This window comes from Microcaecilia unicolor, chromosome 1 (assembly GCF_901765095.1).
Source record: "Microcaecilia unicolor chromosome 1, aMicUni1.1, whole genome shotgun sequence".
NCBI classification, from domain to species: Eukaryota; Metazoa; Chordata; class Amphibia; order Gymnophiona; family Siphonopidae; genus Microcaecilia; species Microcaecilia unicolor.
The window spans coordinates 25,663,576-25,681,906 of NC_044031.1; the positions used below are offsets into that span (position 1 = coordinate 25,663,576).

General features: G+C 47.5%; 1 protein-coding gene across 1 annotated transcript in view; it reads left to right on the forward strand.

The window, feature by feature from the left end:
* Positions 1–18,076, forward strand: part of LOC115463787 (zinc finger protein 707-like) — a 50,449-nt gene extending 32,373 nt beyond the window's left edge. Inside the window, exon 5 of the mRNA XM_030194567.1 lies at positions 17,997–18,076. Coding sequence (XP_030050427.1) covers positions 17,997–18,061 — 65 coding nt within the window. The 3' untranslated portion in view covers positions 18,062–18,076. The remainder of the gene's footprint in view (positions 1–17,996) is intronic.
* Positions 18,077–18,331: the final 255 nt, after the last annotated feature.

The following is an 18,331-nucleotide window of genomic DNA, read 5'->3' on the forward strand; positions in this document are numbered from 1 at the left end:
TAGTGGAATTAGAAAAGTTCAGAGAAGGGCGACGAAAATGATAAAGGGATGGGAAGACTTCCCTATGAGGAAAGGCTAAAGCGGCTAGGGCTCTTCAGCTTGGAGAAAAGGCGGGGAGATGATAGAGGTCTATAAAATAATGAGTGGAATTGAACGGGTAGATGTGAAGCGTCTGTTTACGCTTTCCAAAAATACTAGGACTAGGGAGCATGCGATGAAGCTACAATGTAGTAAATTTAAAACGAATTGGAGAAATTTTTTCTTCACTCAACGTGTAATTAAACTCTGGAATTCGTTGCCAGAGAATGTGGTAAAGGCGGTTAGCTTAGCGGAGTTTAAAAAGGGTTTGGACAGCTTCCTAAAGGAAAAGTCCATAGACCGTTATTAAATGGACTTGGGGAAAATCCACTATTTCTGGGATAAGCAGTATAAAATGTTTTGTACTTTTTTGGGATCTTGCCAGGTATTTGTGCCCTGGATTGGCCACTGTTGGAAACAGGATGCTGGGCTTGATGGACCTTTGGTCTTTCCCAGTATGGCAATACTTATGTACTTATGAGATAAACCACAGAAATGAATGAAAAAGTTAAGAGGGCTAAAAACAAATAATTGATCGTCTGGAGATAATATACCATACTATTAAACCACAAACCTTATATTTCAGTATAGAGGGTATGCAAAGAGAGTTTGCTAGCGGCAAGCATTAAAGTAAACTTTAAATATTGAGATCATGCTCCATGTACCCAGGCTTAGATATAGGTTTCATTATTGCCGTGATACATGCAAAACTAACCTATTTGGAGACGTTGCCCTCAAAGAGAAACTATTTTGCATGTACGAGTCTGGCAAATCTCTATATATAAAAGGCACCACCAAGGTTCTAAATGAAGCCTCCAGCCGGAAGTGTGAAGGGGGAGAGATATCCGGTTTCCCCATGAGTGTCTGCCCTGCCCTCGCTCTCTCTTAACACAAACAGTGGAGGAAAACACAGCAAAGCACGAAATCAAATCGCTCTCTCTGTAACAGTGAAGGACTCAGAGGGGGGAGGGGAGAGAGGGCAGAAACACTCACTATCTCTGTAACACAAACACAGCACAGCAGGAAACTTAACACTGAAGGACTCGACTCCGAGGGGGGAGGGGACAGAGAGGACAGACAGCACAGGGGAAGGGAGAGTGGGCAGGGACACACACACTCCCACATGCACACAGAAGAAAACCTTGCTAGCCCCCGTTTCATTTGCATCAGAAACGGGGCTTTTTTACTAGTGTTTTTTATAAAATAACCCAAATAGCAAAACACCAGAGGATCTATTTGGGATTTAGCCTTAATCTTAAAGATACTAATGATTCACTGGTAACATCACACCTACTCTTTGTAGGGTGATCTCAAGCACTATAACTCTAGTGAGAAACAATTAGAAAAACTCGGAATATAGTGAAAAGCTTTTCAGATAGCATCAGAATTCATTTTGGCCTGGGCAAAAGTGCTAAGACAGAGGAGAGCTGAGCAAAACTGTAGAAATCTCTCTGAACTTCAATAAGAAGTATGCAAATATCTAGGAATTGAGAATCAAGAGCAAGAATCTAACAAAAATTACTGAGAAAAAGATTCAGCAAAAAATAAGATATTGATTCCGTAAATTACTGAAGGCTTTTCTATGAAGTACATATCTTATCAGAAGACAGTAAACTAATGTTGCCGTCTCAACCGAAGCAATACTGTAGCCTAGCTCCATGACAAACACACAATTGTTCCTAATATGTTAAATGTTATAACTAATTATCTGACTGTATCGGATTTTTGATGTTTTTCTTGAATGTAACCAAACAGACAAACAAAGCAAACACTGGGCCTTCATGATTGAGAAAAATGTAGTCCTTTATTTATGATGAAGACCCGACACGGGCCGTGTTTCGGCGTACAGACGCCTGCATCAGGGGTCAAGGGACTCCTATAGGTCAGCAAAATGATTAGTTGACAAGGATATGGAATAAACAATCAGGATATATTTCCCGCTGTTAGAACAGCTCGTTTGTAGGATGCCTTCAGTCGCGTCAACCACCAACTTACCCACTTATCTCTACACTTATGTAGACGTTTGCCTAGCGTAGTAGCAACCCCCCCCCCCCCCCCCCCAGGTTCAATATAGTGTCCTTTACCTAGGTTTTCCTCCTGCCCCATAAATCAGTCCATATAGTCCTTAGGCGGAATCCAATCACTAATAGTTGGAAGAAAACCCCCACAGATGTCAGATCATTCCTTCCCCTATAGCAAGGTTCATGGTAAAACCCCAAAGTTCATAACAAACCCACATCCACATATGCATCCCCAGCTCCTCAGCTCCAACACTAATCAGAGTCCATTGATATATTGTATATATAAGGAGCAGTGCTGAGACTTCCGGTTGGGGAATGGAGTAGAGAGGCGGAAGGTGAAGCTACTCCGGGACACGAAGTGATCCGCACTCGTAAACAGCGTCCTAAACGAAAATAAAACGCTTATCTGAAAGCGGGAAGGTGCCTTGCACAGGCGAGAACCAAACAGTTGAAAACCGCGAGCCATGGCGGCGAAAATAGGGCGGAAAGAGCCCAAAGATCGAGCACGCCCCGGAGAAAACAAAATGGCGGATAGAGGAGCGCCTGACTCGCCCTCGCCTAGTTCGCTTTGGGCCGCGGAGATCACTGAGGAAGTGAAGGCGGCAGTGGAGCAGACGATCGATCATAAAATGCAACTGATTATAGATAAGCTGGACGGCATGGAAGAGAGGCAAACCACGCTGATGACTGAGTTGCATGAGGTACAACAGCGAGTGGGGCAGGCGGAGGAGGAGATCCGGAAAGTAGCAGAGGAGCACCCGAAAATGACCCGTAGGTTGGGAGAGCTAGAAGCGAAGCTGGAAGATCTTGAGAACCGCTCTAGGAGGAACAATTTGAGACTAGTGGGACTCCCAGAGAGTTTGGGGGAAAAAAATCTGAGTGCTTTTCTGGAAAAATGGCTGCCGGGAGCGTTGGAACAGCCAGATCTGGAAGGCAAGCTGAGAATAGAGCGGGCACACCGGCTGGGACCCAGACGGGACAATACAGAGAGACCACGGGTGACCATCTTAAAGATCCTGAACTATGCTCACAAGATGGAGATTCTGCAGAGCCTGAGAGCAGGGCAGAAATTGGAATACCAGGGAAAAAATTTTTTATGTTTCCAAGACTACTCGCAAAAAGTATCTACAGCCAGAAGGGACTTTGCCCCCATTTGCTCAGCTTTGTTTGATCTTAAGTATAAGTTTAGCCTCCTATACCCAGCAAGATTGAAGGTGATTCATAATGGCCAAGCAGTCTTCTTTGAATCAGTGAGGGAGGCTAAAGATTTTGTGAACAAACTGAAAGGAGCAGAAGGAGGAGCACCTGGAGAAAACATGGGCTGAGTGAACACCGAAATAGCAGGTCACGATGAAAGGCCCGACAGAGAGATGGGGGTTAAAGACAGCAGAAACATGGAGGAGACTTTGCGTTGATTAACACACACGTTGATGGTGACTCGCCGTTGCGAGCCAAAAGGATTTCTGGTTGCAGTTGTGCGCAGACTGTTCACTGGTCAAGGACATCAGAGGGTTGTAGCCCTCAGAACAATAAGAGAGTGTCCTAATCCTGGGGACACGGAAGCTCACTTGCCCTTGGGCATGTTGGGGGTAAAGTATACTGGGGGGGGAGAGGGGGGGAAGGGTTCAAGGGGAAGAAGGGAGGGAAAAAGAATGGGCGAATGTGGGTGAATGAGATGTATGTAAGAAAGATATGGCTGATTGCGAATAATGGTGGGCGAAATGTAGACAAAGAATTGAACCCGGGAAGTGGAGGCTGGGACACCTCCGGGGTGTATAAAAAGTGGAAAGCAGAATGGGAGTCACACATTAATATACAGGGATGACATGTGTAAAGATTGTGACTTGGAATGTGGGGGGCATTCACTCACCAATAAAGAGACAAAAAATCTTGAAGGTCCTTAATGACCAGAAAACGACAATAGCCCTCCTACAAGAAACGCACTTGACACATATAGAGCATGAGAAGCTAAAGAGATGGTGGGTGGGTGAGGTCATAGATTCCCCGGCAGTATGAGGGAAAGGAGGAGTGATAATTTGATTCGTAAGGGGCTGCATGTGAAAAATACGGAAAACTGTAAAAGACACTAGAGGGCGGTATGTTCTGGTGGCTCTGGAGATAGAGAGGCAACCAATGTTGATATGCAATATATATGCACCCAATACTTTTTGAGAAGGTGTTTTATAAGACGCTCTTGCGCAGAATGCAGGACATGGGAGAAAGCCGTTTAGTGGTGGGTGGTGATTTCAATGAGGTCAGAGAACCCGCTACTGGACAGATCGGGCCGACGGGGAGGGAGCTGTCCAGGGGCCAAGGGGGTTGGGTTGCTAGAGAGGCGCTGGATGTGATAGATGTCTGGGAGAACCCTTGCACCCTTTGGAAAAGATTACACGCCCCTGTCCAGAGCCCACTCCACACTGTCCCGTATTGATTATATATTGATTGCAAGGGAACTGTTACACAAGTGCATAGGGCTGAGATAGGACCAATAGTTGTTTCTGACCATGCCTGGGTACTGATGGAGATGCGACTGGATAACAGCGCGCAGAGAAATTTCTCTTGGCGTTTCCCGACATACCTCTATCGAGATAGGCAGTTTCAGTTTACACATTAAGGCTAGATGGGAACAGTATCAAGGGGAAAATGACGGGCCCTAGGAATGATCCGGTGCTTTTTTTGGGAAGCTGCAAAGGCGGTTCTCAGAGGGGAGACAATAGCCTATAATAGTTCCAAAGAAGGTACGAAAGCGAGAAGTATTGAGATGGGAGAAGAGGGTAACAACCTTAAGGAGAGAATATGGCCACACTCAGACACCAGAAGCGAGGAGCCCGGTTATTAGAGGCGCAGCAAACCTTAAATGAAACTGCTGCAGCAGACAGCGCAAAAGTCTGCAATGTACTACAAATATCAATTATATAAATTTGCTAACAAAGGGGGGAGTTTTCTGGCTAGACTATTGAAAAGACAGGTGGGTCCAGAAAAGTGCTATCACTAGTTAATGGCCAAAAAGAGTTGAAACACACGGATAGTGCGATAGCGGAGATCTTTAGGCACTTTTACGAGCAGTTGTATAAACGGCAAGCAGAAGTGGTGACCCCGAGTGCAACATATCTGGGCAGTGTGGAGATACCAAAATTGGAAACTGCAGACCTAAGATTTTAAATGCAGAAATATCAGAAGATGAAGTAGATTGGGTAGTGCAGCAGAGCTCCCTGGGGAAGACACCTGGGCCGGATGGCCTTAGTAATGAATTTTATAAATTACTTAGACCAGGAATTGGACGAAGTCTGGCAGAAGTATTCAATGAAGTGGTTAGAAGGGGGCAGATGCCTGAACATATGAATAAGGCTAATATTACGGTAATACTGAAGCCACATAAGCAGGCACACTTACCGGAATCGTACCGACCTATTTCTTTGCTGAACTCGGAGACGAAATTTTTAGCTAAGATTCTGGCGAATAGACTAGCCCGGTTTTTGCCGTCATTGCTGGAAGAATCACAGGTGGGTTTCGTGAAAGACCGAAAAGTGGTTAGGAATCTGAGACGAATACTTGGGGCACTGGAGAGAGCGAGGGATGGAAGGTTTGCAAGCCATGTTAATAAGCTTTGATGCCGAAAAGGCCTTTGACAGAGTGGACTGGGGCTTTTCTGTTTGAGATCTTAACGGCCTATGGCATAAAAGGTTTTTCGAAAAAGCTGTAAATTACGTTATATACGGATCCTAAGGCGCGAGTTAGTGTTAATGGCTTATTCTCAGACTGGTTTGATATAAGGCGGGGCACCAGGCAGGGATGCCCGCTTTCGCCGCTGCTGTTTGTATTGACCCGGACCCGCTATTGCGGGAAATTAACAGCAATGTAGAAATTAAAGGTGTTCGGATCCTGGATCAGGAATTTAAAACCGCAGCATTTGCAGATGATTTACTGGCGTTGATAACGGAGCCGAAGACATCATTGACCCGGTTGTTGGAAAGTATAGGGGAATACGGGGATTTTGCGGGCTTCAAACTGATCTAGAGAAATCAGAAGCCCTAGTCAGTGCGGGGGTAGAATCCAGAGATTTGGAGTAGGTCAAAGATTCGCCAGGCGCACATGGAATTTAAGTATTTGGGAGTGCAACTGTCGATGGACCCGGCAATTTATATAAAATCAATGTCCCACGATTAATTGGGGAAACTAAAGCACAATTAGCAGCTTGGGTCTCCTTGCCGCTGTCTTTTCTAGGGAGAATACATTTATATCGCATGGTCATATTCCCGAAATGGCTGTACATGTTGCAGATCTTGCCTATCAAGCTGCTGGTCAGGGATCTGAAATTCTGCAGAGGCACATAGCATGGTGTTTGCTGGGCAGGGAAAAAACCGAAAATGAAGTGGAAGTATGTATATGGTGTCTCAACGAGAAGGTGGATTAGGAATGCCTGATTTAAAGATTATAACTGGGCTTGCATGGCTAGACACTTGCGAGATTGGGTCTTGCACTCGACAACATATACTGACATAGGTTGGGAACAAGCTTTGTTTCGACCATGGTCTTTTTTTTTTTTTTTTTTTTAAAGTATTTTTATTACTTTTTTAACATACAGAGAACAGATGCTAATACCAACATTTGAACCAATCTCCTGCGTGTTCAATCCTCTACTCCCTCCCCCCCCAACACATAATATTGATAATGACCGTTATGTCTACATGGTGCTGTTTTGTCCTAGTTCCATATTAAGGAGTTACTATAAGTTTGGGTGCGTCCAAATCCACGCCAGCTGCCAGTCTCCATGCTGTATACTTGTCCCACTGCTTGTAGAATTGTGTAATCCGTCCTGCCTTTATTGCAGTCATTTTGGACATTTGATAGAGATAATCCATCTTGTGTATCACCTTTATCACTGGTGGCATCGTGGGTTGATTCCACGCCGACGCCAATGCAATCTTCCCTGCGACCAGCCACACCGAGAATAGCCGATGTGCTGTCGATGAAATGGCTGCTGGTTGAAAATGTAATAGGCACGTCTCAGCCTTAAAGTCATATGGTTTCCCTATGATTTTTCCTAGCGTCTGAATTAGCTTCAACCAATACTCCTGTGCCTTGGGGCATGTCCACCATATGTGAGTCATATCACCCTTCTCCTTACACCCCCTCCAGCACCACCCGTTGCCTTTCTTATACATTTTTGCTATTTTGTGAGGAGTCATATACCATGATACAACATTTATATCCACTTTCCACTAGGGAACTAGAGATGGAAACTCTTAGCATATACATCAGTGCCTTATCCCACTTTTTGGTATCATAGCTTATCTTTAAAGCTTTTTCCCACCTTTGGGTGTAATATACTAGTGGATTATAGTATGATCCCAACGCTCTATATAGTCGAGATATACACCCTCTTTGACATCCTCCTCCCAAAGCCTTCTCTCGACCATGGTCTTTAAATTGCTTATTACACACCAGGAAAGTGAAGATACCAATTCCTTTCCAGGATAGTGTGCTTCTACAACCTCTGCGATACGCCTGGAGGATGCTGTTGGGTCTCTGGGGGCAAAGACCCAGAGGCCAGTGTCCTGTTAACGATAGTGGGGAATGTAGATTTCCCGGCGGGCAGGGAAAGCCGAGTCTTTAAAGACATGGAGCGAGAGGGAGTGACATTACTGGAGAGTTTTCTTCAGGTGGATGGGTCGCTGCTGCCCTATGGGGAGTTTGAAAGGAGGTGCGCAGGAGGCTCATTGGCGAGATTGGCCTATTTACAACTGGAACATTATTTCAGAAGCTTGCCCAGATCTGCACTCACATTGGATTTTGGGAAGAAGGTTAGGGGATTTCCTGAAAGGGGATGCAATAGGGCAAACATCAATCTCCTGGTTCCACAAGGCGCTGAGGGAATTAAAACCCACCAAAGATGTCAAGGAGGGTAGTGGGGAGATGGGAGCAAGAGCTGGGAAGTTCACTTGCTATGGAGAAGGTGATAACAGCACTAAAAGGGACGACAGGAGTAGTGCATAGTGCAGAACTACAAGAATGTCATTTTAGAACAATACATAGAGCATACTTCTCGGGTAAGCAAGCATGGCATGCAGGGATAGTGGAGGCCGTAGATGCAGGAAGTGTGGAGGGGCCATGCCTTCTTTGGCACATGGATTGTGGCAGTGTCAGCGAATTCGGGGTTCTGGACAGCTCTTGCCCGGTTGTATCAAGGATTATGGGGTGTAGAATACAGTTCACTTTTGAACGAATCATGTTTAGCTCCCAAGAGTGTGGGCACGGGGAACAAAAGAGGAGAAGCTATTTCTGAGTAAGTCTTGCATTGTGGGGAAGAAATGCATACTGAATCATTGGTTAATGGACATACCGCCCTCCTACTGGTATTGGAGGAATAAACTGCATGCGCTTATGATGTGGGAGGCCAGAGGTGCGCGATTTACTCCCAAAAGAAGGAAACATTTCATAAAAATTTGGACAGCATATCTGAACGTAGTGGCGCCCAGAGTTAGAAGTCAGGTATTGAATGAGTTGGAGTGAATGGGTATGACTGTGGAGATAAGAGCGAATGGTGAAGTAGGGAGAAGTACTGGGGGGAGGGAGAGGAAGGGGAGGGAAGGAAGAGGAGGGGGGACGATGCTGAGACATACATCGTCGACAACTGTTCATATGGGGACTGGTTTAGCCTTTAAGGGTGTTGATGTGAACAATAAAGCTGTATGACTCATGTAAAAGGTGGAGATGCTAGACGTAGGGCTATAAGAAACAAGGCCCTAGGCAGCCGGTTGTGCTTTTAATCTACTGCCTCATGAGGAAGAGTTTTTCTTAATCTCAATACCTTGAGCGATATATCCTACGGAGGGTAGCACTGATTGAAGTTGGTTTTGTTCATAGCTTGAGGGGAGGAAAGGGGGGGGGGGAGAGGGGATGGGAAGAGGAGGGGGGGAGGGTGGGGGGAACAAAAAGTAAATGTTAACAAGCTGCTTTGAAGTATACATTGATCTTTGATTGGATACCTTTCATTGTATAACATGTACAACTGTTGTTGTTCTCAATAAACATAAGGAGCAGTGCTGTTGCTTTCAGCTTCAGCCAGAGTCCATCTAGATACAGAACAGTTCACCTGTTTGCAGCTTCAATCAGAGTTAATTTGGATACAGAAGAGTTCTACTGCATTCAGCTTCAACCCTTTATTCCTTTACCCCTCCTCCTTTGAATTAGCAGAGGCTGAAGGGACCCCCTCCCATATCTATACCAGCACCAAACTCCCAGTATCCTCCCACAAAGGTCAGGGCTGAGCCTTCTAGTGGGTTCTTTTCTCCCCCCCCCCCCCCCCCCGCACCAAGCTAGAGAGCAAGGCTGCTATGAGCCCTTTCAATTGTTCCCCTTTCACCTTGGCCAGGGCCAAGACATCTATAGGTTCCTGATCCACAGTTGACTCCTGAGGAATCCCCTGTCCTTCCTCTAAGGGTTGCCAGTCCATGGTTTCCTCCTCCGGTCTCTCCCCCAGCTGCATCATATCCTCCTGATTAGACCTCACTAGCCAATCACCCTCCTTCCCCTTAGAAACCTGGGGATTGTAGTGCTGAACACTCCTCCTGGCCGGGTCAGGTGCTCTATCTAGGGACTGCTGGGAACTGTAGTCTTCTTGCCTCTCAGAGGAAGAGGAAAGACGGCTCTTTCTATGAGGGGAGGGCAATCTATGCCGGGGCCTTTGGGACCTGTAGTCTCCTGCGGTTTCCGGGCAAGGTTTACCTCCCTGGCCCTTTTCCCTACAGACTTTCCAGCCCCTTCTCCTGGGCTCCTCACAATAGCCATTTTTGTATAAAAAAGATAGATGTTTTTCTGTTTTGAAAATGGCTATATTCCCCATATAGTAGACGCTTCCTAGACTACTGTAATATGATGATACAACAGAAGGGCAATAAGAGGGAAACTATGGAACCAATGAACAATTAATGCTAAATAAAACCATCAGGACCAGCTGTTACAAAAATCAAAACTTTATTCAGTGGCGTTCCGAGGGGTGCTGACACCCGGGGCGGATCGCCGATGCACCCCCCCCCCCCCGGCGAAGGGACACCCCCCCACCACAGCGAAAGAACCCCCCCCCCGGGTGCACGCTGCTGGGGGGTGCTGCGCTCCGGTCAGCGTCGTTGGTTTCCATGCTCCCTCTGCCCCGGAACAGGTTACTTCCTGTTCCGGGGCAGAGGGAGCATGGAAACCAAAGACACTGACCGGCGTGCGGCACCCCACCAGAGGCGTGCACCCGGGGCGGACCGCCCCCCCCCCCTTAGTACGCCACTGACTTTATTATAATGTAGATTGACTAAAATAAAACTTTCAATAGGATAATAAATTACTGTGAAATTATATGGAGCTAACTCTGGATTGATTGATTACATCAAGTTTACCATGAAAATGTGGCAGATTACATTCCACACAAATTATGATTAACCTGCCATCCCTAATATCAAAATCCAGGAAGAAGTATTTCAGAGGGATTCCCTGTCACCATCCTTATTTTGTCTAGCACTGAAACCATTGAGCAGTGTTATTTACTCCTTGGATGGTGGATTTAGCCTTAACCGTAGAGATATTTAATAACCCACCAATATATTATCTACAACAGTAAATACAAAGTTAGCACTGTACAGCTCCTGTGAGTATCACTAAATGGAAAACTCCGAGTATTGAAGAGTTTCTTAGATGACATAAGGGTGACATTTGGTCTGGACAAATGCACTAAAGGAATCTTCCTTAAAGAAAACTCTTTATATTGAAAACATCTCTCTGGCCGAAGTGAGTGGCATAAGGATACTTGAGCAGAACGGTGTATTGAGAAAATGATAGACTACTACATAACACTGAAACTGATATTGAAAAGTACTTTAATATCATGGAACAAATTAAAAAGCATCAATCAACTTGGAATGTCTGCACTCTCATATAACTGTGGAATTGTAGGCTGACCCCAGAAATATATTGACCATTTAAAAGTAAGGATGCCCATCAGCAATAGAAAAACAAGTATATGCTGAGACTCTGCAACCCTGGACCTGAAGGTGGTATGGGTGTATAAAATGATACCTTACGGAGCATCAGCAGATCCATATGCCCAAAAGTACTGAAATAGAATCTTGAACAGTCATAATGAACTCCATTCTTAAACCTGAACATTTGTTCTGACAAGTAGAAGTTTTCAGTGAGAATCCACCTGCACCCATGGAGAAAGGAGCAGGTGAATTTGCAAAACAAGAGAAAACGTATTTAAAAAAATCATACAAGCAAACAAGGAAAAATAGTTGGCAAAAAACCCACAAAACATATGAAGAGTTACTTCAGCAGTCAATAAAAACTTAACACAGGAACAGCTAAAGAGAAGTGAACTCAGACCTAAAGATGAGAGATTAAGGGGCAAATGCACTAAACCTAACGACCAGCAACATGGGTTTTAAATTGGTTCTAGCCAGTTTAGCGCACAAGTAGTAAAACGGAGACATGCACAAAAGGGCATTTTCCTGTCACGGTAGCGGCTAATGAAAACGGAATGCAAACTATTATAATGAGATGCACTACCGTTTTCCGATCCCCTTACCGTGGAAAACCTAATGGGAGGTCTGCACCTCTCGTTGGGGCTGCTGTGAGGGAATCGGAAATGAAAAAAAAAACCGTACAAGTGCTCAGAAGAGCAGAGCCCCTTCTTATCCGTGCTGCATAACGTTGCCAGGCTGCTGCAGTTTTAACTCTCGTGGGTCTGCGAAGAACAAAGGAGGGGCGTTTTGCAGTTCATTTCTTGGGCCCTGTTCGTCAGAGATGTCCTTTGGGGGGGGGGGGGGGAGTTCAGTGAAGGGCGTCCATAAAGGACATCCTTGGCTGCTCGTCAGAGACGTCCTTTTTTTTTTTTTTTATATTGAAGGCCGTCCATAAAGGACATCCTTGGCATGCGCAGAGCAGCCAGCATAACGCTTGGCTGCTTTGCGCATGCTCGACCGGCCGACTGGCTTCCGAGGGAATAGAGAATGCAAGTGAGCTACAATGAGCAGCTTATTTGCATTCCGTTTCATTGATGCATGGCCATTCCCTACAGATTCGCTATGGAATCGGTAAGGGAAGGGCTCTTCTGAGGACCTTAGTGCATCTGGCCCTCAGTGAGGCCAGGCAGTAGCGTACCAAGGGTGGGGTGGTGGGGGCAGTCCACCACGGGTGCAGGCAGCAAGGGGGTGCAAGGAGCAGTCGCGTGGCTGTCGGCTCCGCCATTTCCCTGCCTCCTCTGATATTACTTCCAGGGCAGAGGACCGGCGGAGCAACTGCTCCATGCACCCCCCATGTGGTGAGGATGATGTGCTTCATTGGGGGGGGAGAAGGGAATGGGTGATGCATTGAGGGGGGCATAGCAACGACCTGCCCTGGGTGGCAGCCAACCTAGGTATGCCATTTACAGACAAATGGTTCACAGCCAGCATAGAAAACAAGAGTAAGATACAAATTCTATATTACAGAACTGAAAGTGGTTATACGTATTCATGTTTGATGTGACCAGTGGCGTAGCCAAGGGTGGGCCCGGGTGGGCCCAGGCCCACCCACTTTGGGCTGAGGCCCATCTAGTAGCAGCACACCTATGATGTGGCTGGCAGGGATTCCCAAGCCCTACCAGCTGAAAACTCCCCAAAACTGTCCCTCCTGCATACCTTGTAAATAGCAGATCTTTGCCTGCAGCGAGCAGCAACTGATATATGCTGTGGGGCCAACATGAGCAGTGTGTATTAGATGCTGCTCGCTGCTGGTGAAATCTGCTATTTAAAAGATATGCGGGGGGGGGGGGGGGGGGGATGTTTGAGAGACCATATGATAAACAAGCGAGAGAGGGAGAGACCAAATCACTTGTGTGACAAGGTGGAGTTCTTCTGCCCACCCATCTTGGCCCAGGCCCACCCAAAATTGGGTGTCTGGCTACGCCCCTGGATGTGACATTCCTTATATAGGCAGGCATAATAAAGTAACAAGGCTCATGAAAACTGTCCGATCAATATTCAGCTACCACGGTCAGTGACTTTTTTAAACACCAGCTGTGGCGATCAAAAAATGTCTGCATATTCAGCGACACTATCTGGATAAGACAGAACTTGCCTGGGTAGTGGCAATTCAGTCTGTTATCCAGTTAATTTAGTTGAATAACCTCACCTCAGGCTCTGGCCCCCCCTCCCGCCGAAGTCTGGCTATGCTCCTGGTTGGGCTTACTGCCGCTCTGTGAAAGGGCCTCTATATATTTAGTCTTCTTGCTGCTGGGTCTAGTTTCCTTTTTATTTCCTATTCTACTTTTTTTGTTTTCCAGATCTATAGATTATGTAATTGTTCAACCTTTGAGATGCACAGCTTCATACCACATTTCACTGAGGGCTCCTTAGTAATAGTATAATTCATGTTCAGCACCTCTATATTATAGTATATTTTAACTCCTGGTCATATTTTCCCCAATATTCAGTCAGCGGCAGTCAGCGTTTTTTTAAACGCTTACCGTTGTTGGCTGAATTAGTCCTCAATATTCAGTGCCGGGCTATGTCCGGGCACAGGCGCTGAATAGCGGAGAATAAATGTTGGAGGACAGTCTGCCGGAGCTTATGTAAGCCTGACCAATATACAGCTGGGGCCCGCATAAGAGAGTTATGCGGGCCCTGGCTGAACATCAGCCGGCACACATATAACTTTTTGTTTCCTTGTTTTAATCCCCCCCCCCACCCCGAGTCCATTACAACCCCCCCTCCTCAGCCTGCAGCAAAGACTGATCTCCCCCCCCCCCCCCCCCCCCCGCAGTATAGGCAGCCTCCCCTGGGCCTACCTTTTGTCCCTGGTGACCTGTAGGGTTGTTGGGGGCAGGAGCAAAACCCACTTGCTCCTAATCCCTTGCAGCTGCTAGAAGGAAATGGTTACCGCAGTCTCTCATGGCAGCCTCACAATTTTACACAAAGTACTGTGACCTACCATGAAAGGCTGCTCTTGCCCCCAACGACCCCATGGACCACCAGGAACATAAGGTAGGCCTGGGGGGGGTGGGGTGTAGATAACTGTCACAAATTGGCTACAGTGAAAAACAGGTTCAGGCTTTCTAGCAAACTAGGCCTGTAAAATCATGGGATCTGTCAGACCTGATATTTCACTAGAAGAAATGTGACAGCCTGAAGAAGCTTGGCAGAGTTACAAAGTTGACAAGGCTTGTGTAACATACAGCTGGACATAGGCATTTTTGAGAAACTTCGATAAGAGATAATTGGGCAAAGATAAGGCCAGGTGCAGAAAAGTTGAATTTAGAGGGGGGGCTGAGCAAAGCTTAGAGATAAGCAAACTGACTAAGGTTGAAACTTGGAGGCAGATGCACTAACCCCACATAAAGAGCCCTTCCCTTACCGATTCCATAGCGAATCGGTAGGGAACGGCAATGCATCAAGGAAAGGGAATGCAAACGAGCTGCTCATTGCAGCTCACTTGCATTCTCTAATCCCTCGTAAAACAGTCGGAGAATCGGCCGGTAGAGTATGCGCAGAGCAGCCAAGCATTATGCTGGCTGCTCTGCGCATGCCAAGGACGTCAAAAAAACAACAAACAAAAAAAAGGACCTATGGACGTCCTTTGCCCCCCCCTTGAGGTCGCCGCCGCTCCCCCTCCCCCCTGCATTGAAATGACTGCTTTCCCGCCATCCTCTGCACCCCTGTGGCCCTGCCCCCACCGACCCCCTGAGGTCATCGCCGCCGCTCCCCCCCTCCCCCCGCCTGCCACCGAGCCCTCACAGCACCTCTCACCTCCGTGTGAAGGTGTTGCACCGGCTGCAGCAGGCAACAGATGATCGCCTCTCTTCGGACTTCCCTCCTTTCCTCCCTGGCCCGCCCTTGTCTGACGTAAGTAACTTAGACGAGGGCGGGCCAGGGAGGAAAGGAGGGAAGTCCAAAGAGAGGCAATCAGCTGTGGTTGCCTGCTGCAGCCGGTGCAGTGCCTTCACACGGAGGTGAGAGGCAGGCCTGGTGGCAGACGGAGGGGGGTGAGTGGAGGGGGGAGCGGCGGCAGTGACGACCTCAGGGGTGGTGGTGGGGGTGCGGAGAATGGCGGGGAAGCTGTCATTTCAAGGGAGGGGGGAGCGGCGGCGACCTCGGGTGGGGGTCTGGGGCTGCGGAAAGCTCTCATTTCAATGCAAGGGGGAGGGGGAGCAGTGACCTCAGGCAGGGGGGGCGGCGTCGGAAAGGAAAAAAGAAAGCAGTGCTCGTCAGGAACACTTTGGACACGCAGCTTGTTTTTTTTTGTTTTCCCACAGCAGCCCCAGCCTAACGAGAGGTGCAGACCTCACGTTAGGGTTTCCATGGTAAGGGCAATCGGTAAACGTTAGTGCATCTCATTATAATAGCCTTGCAACGGTAGTGCAGCTCATTATAATGATTTGAATTTCGTTTTCGTTAGCTGCTACCGTGATCGGAAAATGGCATTTGGTGCATGCTACGGTTTACTACTTGCTCGTTAAAGGCTCGTTAAGTTTAGTGCATCTGGGCAGGGGCGTAGCCAGACACCCAACTTTGGGTGGGCCTGGACTCAAGATGGGTGGGCAGAAGAACCCCTTCCTGTCCCACAGGTGATTTGGTCTCTCCTTGTCTCACCTGCATGCCATCTGCTATTTACAAAGTATGCAGGAGGGACAGTAGTTGGGAGTTTTCAGCTGATGGGGCTAGAGAATCAGCATAGGTGTGCTGCTACTGGGTGGGCCTGAGCCCAAAGTGGGTGGGCCTGGCCCACCCTTGGCTACGCCACTGCATCTGGGCCTTGGTCATAATTGGATGTATGTGCCAATTATGATGAAATTGCAGGTGGCCAAATGTATAGGCTAACAGAAAATAATGACAGAAGAAAAGTATAAACACTGGCAATTTGTTAAGTCAGTCGGAGAATACAGTAAACTGTGAAGGCACCTGTTGTGTGTCACGGAGTGCTGCCCTCCCAATATGAGAAATGAAATGACTGATTTATGCACCTTGATGATCTTGTGTTATTCCTGCTTTTGGTGAGTAATTAATAAAAAGACTTTGAGAGCTAATTTCTCATATTCCCCTAATCCCAGTGTCCTCCTGATTATTGACGAGGTCTCATAATTAATTATATTCAGGGGGGTGCTGCCTGCACTGTGGCTGACTGGGGCAGGGAAGGAGTGGGCTTTGTAAGGAGCTCGGGGGGGGGGGGGGTTAAATAAAGCAGCCTAATTTAGGACAGCTGAATATTGCTGGTACCCACATTACCCCAGACACCTCCTTGTCCCACCCCTGACCTGCCCACTTTCTTTGTGAGCTGTCAGAGGTGATACTGAGCGGCACTGCCCGGTTTGGTACCACTGAATTTGGGGGCTTAGGACTTTCATCTGGGCTTTTGCTGTAACAACGCTTATTGTCAAAGATCGCTGCTTACTTGAGTCCTGGTACGTTTTTTCCTCCAACGGACCTTTCTGTGACGAGCAACAGCATTTTCAACAAAATTGTAAAAGACTTTTCCACATGAGAATGGTACAGGGCTGTCTTCCCCCCCCCCCCCCCCGGAGGCGGGTGCCGCTTTTTTCCGGCGGCGGGGAGGCAGGGAAGACACCAGAGTCCAAACACTGGTTGCCCGTCAGCTGCTGCTCCAGCCCTGGAAGTACACCCCCCGAGGACACCCCCAAAAAATAGAAGAAAAAAAAAGGCTAAACCAGCTTTCATACATGCATAGGCGCCAACTCCATGGGTGCTCGAGCACTCTTTTCCCTCAACAGTCCTCCGTCCTCGCCTTTCTGCTACCCAGAATTTAAAACTCATCTTACCTCGGGTCCCAGCAGCAGTGAAAGGCGAGCAGGCTCGGCTTCAGCCTTCCCTTCTCTCTCAGCTCTGGTCCAGCCCTCATTTCCTGTTTCCGCGAGGGCGGGACCAGAGCTGAGAGAGAAGGGAAGGCTGAAGCCAAGCCTGCTTGCCTTTCACTACTGCCGAGACCGAGTAAGGTAAGATGAGTTTAAATTCTGGGCGGCAGGAAGGCGAGGACGGAGGACTGTTGTGGGAGAAGAGGTCGGGCTGGGGTTGGGACTGGCACTCGCAGGAGAGGGGAGCCTGGAACTCAGAGGAGAGGGAGGCTGAAAAGGGGCAGGTGGTGTTTGGGGCGAATTACTGGACATGGAGGGGAGGGGAGAGAGAGGAGAAATCGCTGGACATGGACGGGAGGGAAGAGAAGAGAAACCGCTAGACATGGAAGAGAGGGCAGGGGAGAGATGAGACTTGTTAGACATGGATGGAGGAAGGGGAGGGCAGGGGAGAGAGCAGAATTCGCTGGTCATGGATGAGAGGGGAGGGGAGAGAGGAGAATTGCTGGATATGAATGGAGGAGAGGGCAGGGGAGAGAGAATTGCTGGATATGAATGGAGGGGAGAGGGGGGAATGCACCACCAGTAAAAAAAAAAAAAAAAAAAAAAAAAAAATTTCAGCACCCCCAATCATTTTGAAAAGTTGGCTCCTATGCATGCACGCAGCTTCTTTGCATATATGAAAGCCGTATACAAGCGCTGCTCTGAGCATGCCCAGAACAGCCACGCTTAGGATTGGCTGTTCTGTGCATGCTCAGCTGACTGACTGGCTTTCCCACCATTGAGCTGCTTGCTGCTTTTGCGAGCAGCTCATTTGCATGCAATTCGCTTTGGGAATCCCTCTGTATTTCCAAATCGAAAAATTTTACCAAGGTGGAAGTACAGAGCAATTGGAGGAGTAGCCTAGTAGTTAGTGTAGTGGACTTTGATCCTGGGGAACTGGGTTCAATTCCCACTGCAGCTCCATTGCCCCAGGTACAAATAAGTACCTCTATGTAAACCGCTTGAATGCAGTTGCAAAAAATACAGAAAGACAATAAATCACGTCCCATTTCCCTTTCTCTTTACAGGGACCTTTGTGCATCTGGGTGTGAGCAAGTGCAGAGCCTCAGGACTCCAGAGCCAGTGTCTGTAATCTCGCAGCCCTGGGGCAGACAGAAAGGAAGGTTCTTGCCATTTCTGCAACTTCTGCTAATTGTTGTGATTTACCTGCTAGGATTACCTTTTTTAATTGTGCTGTCACCTGCTATGATGACCTGCAAAACAGCTGTGATTCCTGAGTACCTGCTTGCAGGAATTCTCATCTGCTGCTAATCTAGATATATAAAACTCACCCTCAACGTTCTATTTGCACTGACATCACTGAAGCCAGGTTCGTAAGTTTGAAGCTCTGAAGCCACACAAA